Source organism: Limulus polyphemus, unplaced genomic scaffold (genome assembly GCF_000517525.1).
Source record: "Limulus polyphemus unplaced genomic scaffold, Limulus_polyphemus-2.1.2 Scaffold9862, whole genome shotgun sequence".
NCBI classification, from domain to species: domain Eukaryota; kingdom Metazoa; phylum Arthropoda; class Merostomata; order Xiphosura; family Limulidae; genus Limulus; species Limulus polyphemus.
This window is the reverse complement of record NW_013675472.1, coordinates 17,373-21,721: the sequence shown is the minus strand read 5'-3', so window position 1 is coordinate 21,721 and position 4,349 is coordinate 17,373. Positions and strand designations below refer to the sequence as shown.

The following is a 4,349-nucleotide window of genomic DNA, read 5'->3' as shown; positions in this document are numbered from 1 at the left end:
AGTTTTAACAGATCTGGTGTTGGAACTAAAACTTTTATGTCCCAGTTAAAAGTCTTTAAATGGGTGTATGGGATTTATCTCGTACAACCCAGCAGTAGGATACCCAGTATATCTGTTGTCAGAAACTGTGACTTCTCTGTCCCAGTTAGCCCTTTGACAGCCACATACTCTTTAAACTTGTTTCTTTGCATGACATGAGATTTTACTGAGTTACATTCAACACGTAATTAAACCACTTTACTATCATTGTATTTTAGTGTAGTTAGCGTTATCATGTGTGTTACAATTACATTATCCAAGTTTTAATTCTGAGCAATCATAGATCTTAAGCTTTTGTACAGCTCTGTTTACCTGTCCTTAGTTCAAATTCCTTTGGATCAATTCAGAGATCACAAAAAAAAAATATTCTCACACTATGAAGGTAGCCACACCCACCTTTTAACTTAATATATTTATTTCAAGGAACATTTACATATTTGATGGACATGTTTATAACCAATAGAAAGAGATTATTTTAAACTACAGTTTTTCAATAGTTATTTTAGTATTGGCACACAGCATTCATTACCAAGTACTTTAAACAGTTGAAATATTGTCTGCTGGTCCTCCCCTAGCACATAGCATTGTTTCTCACCAAGATACATATTAGTTAGATAGACAGTTAAATTGTATTTAGGTTTTACTTTTATATTTTAGTTAATTATGTATTATTTATGTTTTAAAATTTATACTTGAAAAGTTTAATAATTTTGATATAACCCATACTTTGCCTCACTCTATGAGGCTTACATTACTAAATAAAGGCAAGCATTTTGCCAGAGGCTAAAGTATCTTTTTTTGATGATACTGTTATATCGCCCTTTTACATATATGAAAGTGAGTAATAAATGGTAAAATATAGGAAAGAAAATAAAGCATTAAAAATAAACTATAAGTGAAAAGGTGAATACGTAAAATTATGCTTATAACCCAAAAAAGATAATTTAAGATTATTTAATGAAGAGTTACAAAGTATGAATGTATTACCATTTCATAATTTTATACATTTTATTGCTCTGTATGTTGATGATAATAGCTAGAGTTAGAGAAAATGAAATACGAATAGTTATCTTAAAAACATTTTTGGTGTTCATTTAGGAGGTTTTAGAGATCATGGAAATGAAATTTGAAAAGTGTAAGATAAAGCAAAAATATTTTTATACTCAACATGAAAACCACCTTGCAGTTGAACAAATCAGAGTCTGAGTTTTCTGAAACTATCTACCCTTAGGAAAGTTTCTGTCAAATTTCAAGCATATCCACTAGTTTGATTTTTGAAATGTAATATTAAGAGAGTTACATTATGTCCTCGTGATATAAGGACTGGTAACCAAAGGGTTAAAAATGTTAGAAATATATTTGTCGTGGATAGAGATAGGAAATTAACTTATTCATCTACATACAAAAATCTGTTGGTTATTCCTTTCAAGTGGAAGTCATATACACCAGTAGTATTCTGTCAAGTTAAGATGTATTAGATTGTTATGTATCAAGTGGAACTTGTGTAGCCAGCAGCAGGTTATTAGTTGTTGTTTTCTCTGTTTATCCCTACTAATAGTTATTTTGTTCAGCTTGAAGCAAATATTATTTTTACTACTTTCTTTATATTACTAACCAATTTATTGGGTATTCTTATTTATTAAATCTTTTCAGAATTATTTGGAAATACTACAAAAACCAGGTTTGAGATTTCAAATCTTGAAGCCTGTCAGTTATACTCTGTTGATGTCCGAATCATTGGACCTTATGGCATTGGACCATCACATGGTATTCGGCATATTACTACTGAGTTTGATCACCTTGCTCCTCCAAAAGCTCTTGTCGTCACACTTTACAGTAAAGACAGTAATGTTGTTAGGGTGCAGTGGGAGGCATCTTGTCGAGAACTTGATCAAGAAATTGGATATAACGTGAGACCTCAAAATATATATTTATATCTCATAATACTTCTTTATTTTGTAAATGATCCAAAGATTTACTTATTCTGGTTTTAAAATTTGCCAAATTATTGAACCTTTGATTAAACTTGGATTTAGAAACTTTAGAGGATTTGAATATATTTTTACAGAAGTTGTTTACTTATAGATGGCATGCTTTAGCAATGAAATTCTTCTGTATATATATATATATAAATATTCAAGAGTAAGTAAGATGTCACATTTTTATAAATCTTTCAGATGAAAAGAATTTTTGTAACAGTTAAGCATGGTATGGTTTGTAGGTCTTACAAGATGCTACAGATTTTCATCCTTAGAAATGCAGTGTGATTTGGAAAATAGTTTCAGGTGTTAGGAAAGATGGCTTCAGTGGCCTCTCCTCATGCTCTTGTCATATAAGTGTCACTAAACTAAACAAAATTTAATGTAATTAAAACGTCTTGTAAGTAACTCCATTTTGCATTAAACAAAGTTAAGTATAAACAAAGCTTATTCTAGAGATTATCTCTAACAGGTAATGGTGAAAGAAAAGACACTCAACAAAGTAAAGTGGTTTAGAATTGCCAACCAAACAAACAACATCATATCTTTCAACCTGACCATTCATTGTGGAGGAATCTACGTTATTCAGGTTCAGACAAATCATGCCAATTCTCGTCCAACTGCTTTTGTCAGGTACGAGGCACCACCTATACCAGCACCTACTCGCTTTCTTTTAACCTTAGGGACAAACAGAGAGCTTCATGCTCGTTGGGAAGACCCAGTTTGGCCAGTTCAACTTTATGGTCATAGGTAAGTTAGATCTTTTTGCATGAAACACATTTGTTTTGTTTTTCCTTCTAAGTTCACTCTGCTGTACATAGTTAAAGTCTGCTGTTTTGTACAAAGGCCTCAGTATTTTGTTTTGTTGTTTTCTTCCTTGAAAACTATATTTGGTAAGTTTAGAATAACTGAAAACTTATCAGATTCTCCTATTAAATATTTCATAGATAGACAACATGAAAGAGTCCTGCTTGCTACTTCATCCTCTGACATATGTCATTAGCAGACTTGTTGAAGATTTTTATTACTGAATTTTGTATGATCATTTTGACTGTTACAGTCAGCTTTTTATAGTTACACCTGTTGTTCACATTACATTCAGGTACACACATCCTCTGTAGTTACTTCTATCTCCCATGTCACTATAAAGTTTACACTTATCTCCCACATTAGATACACTAAGCTTTCATAGCTGCACCCAACTCCATAGTTACATCTATCTCTCATGTTGCTGTCAGATACACCCAACTCCATAGTTATATATGTATTCAGACTCACCAGACTTGCATACTATACTAATTTACAACCACTTTCCATAGTTGTATACACCCAACTCCATAGTTATATCTGTATTCAGGCTCACCAGACTTGCATACTATACTAACTTACAACCACTTTCCATAGTTGTATACACCCAACTCCATAGTTATGTCTGGTGAGCCTGAATACAGATTTACATACTATACTAATTTACAACCACTTTCCATAGTTGTATACACCCAACTCCATAGTTATATCTGTATTCAGGCTCACCAGACTTACATACCATAGTAATTTACAACCACTTTCCATAGTTGTATACACCCAACTCCATAGTTATATCTGTATTCAGGCTCACCAGACTTACATACCATAGTAATTTACAACCACTTTCCATAGTTGTATACACCCAACTCCATAGTTATATCTGTATTCAGGCTCACCAGACTTACATACCATAGTAATTTACAACCACTTTCCATAGTTGTATACACCAACCTTCAAAACTCTCCCATGATAGTCATGTACAGCCACCTTCTGTAGTTGCTTCTGTCTCGCACGTTATAGCCTTATATGCTGCCATAGTTCCACCTTTTTTATATTATAGCCATGTATATTATGTAAATACACAACATTTTAATTATAGATGTAAGTACCAACAAATACATGATCAAACCATCAAAACAGTGTAAAATTATACCATTTATACTTTTGTATCATTTTAAAGTGAAAATTTCTGTGGCCATAGCACCCAAAAACATTGTGGATATTCTGTCTATCAAACCTGATCAATACAACAGATGCAAAACTAGAAAACAAGTTACAGATTCTATAAGGGGTTAGGAGCTGGGTGCTAAAACCCACTACCACTCACCGTCTGTAGCCAGTTGTAGGCGTGATAGTTACCCCTAAAGACATAAAATGGAAATATGATATCAACCACTCTCGATTTAGGTCATAAAAATATCACCAACCTCTACCCTTTTTTATAGTTCTAAATAACATACAATCTTATAATAATCTATACATATAAAAGAGGAAGTTTGTTTATTTTGTTCACTATAGAAAACC

General features: G+C 32.4%; 1 protein-coding gene across 1 annotated transcript in view; it reads left to right on the top strand.

The window, feature by feature from the left end:
• Nucleotides 1–54: 54 nt before the first annotated feature.
• Nucleotides 55–4,349, top strand: part of LOC106476124 — a 12,091-nt gene continuing 7,796 nt past the window's right edge. Inside the window, exons 1-3 of the mRNA XM_022380071.1 lie at nt 55–106; nt 1,693–1,949; nt 2,491–2,768. Coding sequence (XP_022235779.1) covers nt 2,494–2,768 — 275 coding nt within the window. The 5' untranslated portion in view covers nt 55–106; nt 1,693–1,949; nt 2,491–2,493. The remainder of the gene's footprint in view (nt 107–1,692; nt 1,950–2,490; nt 2,769–4,349) is intronic.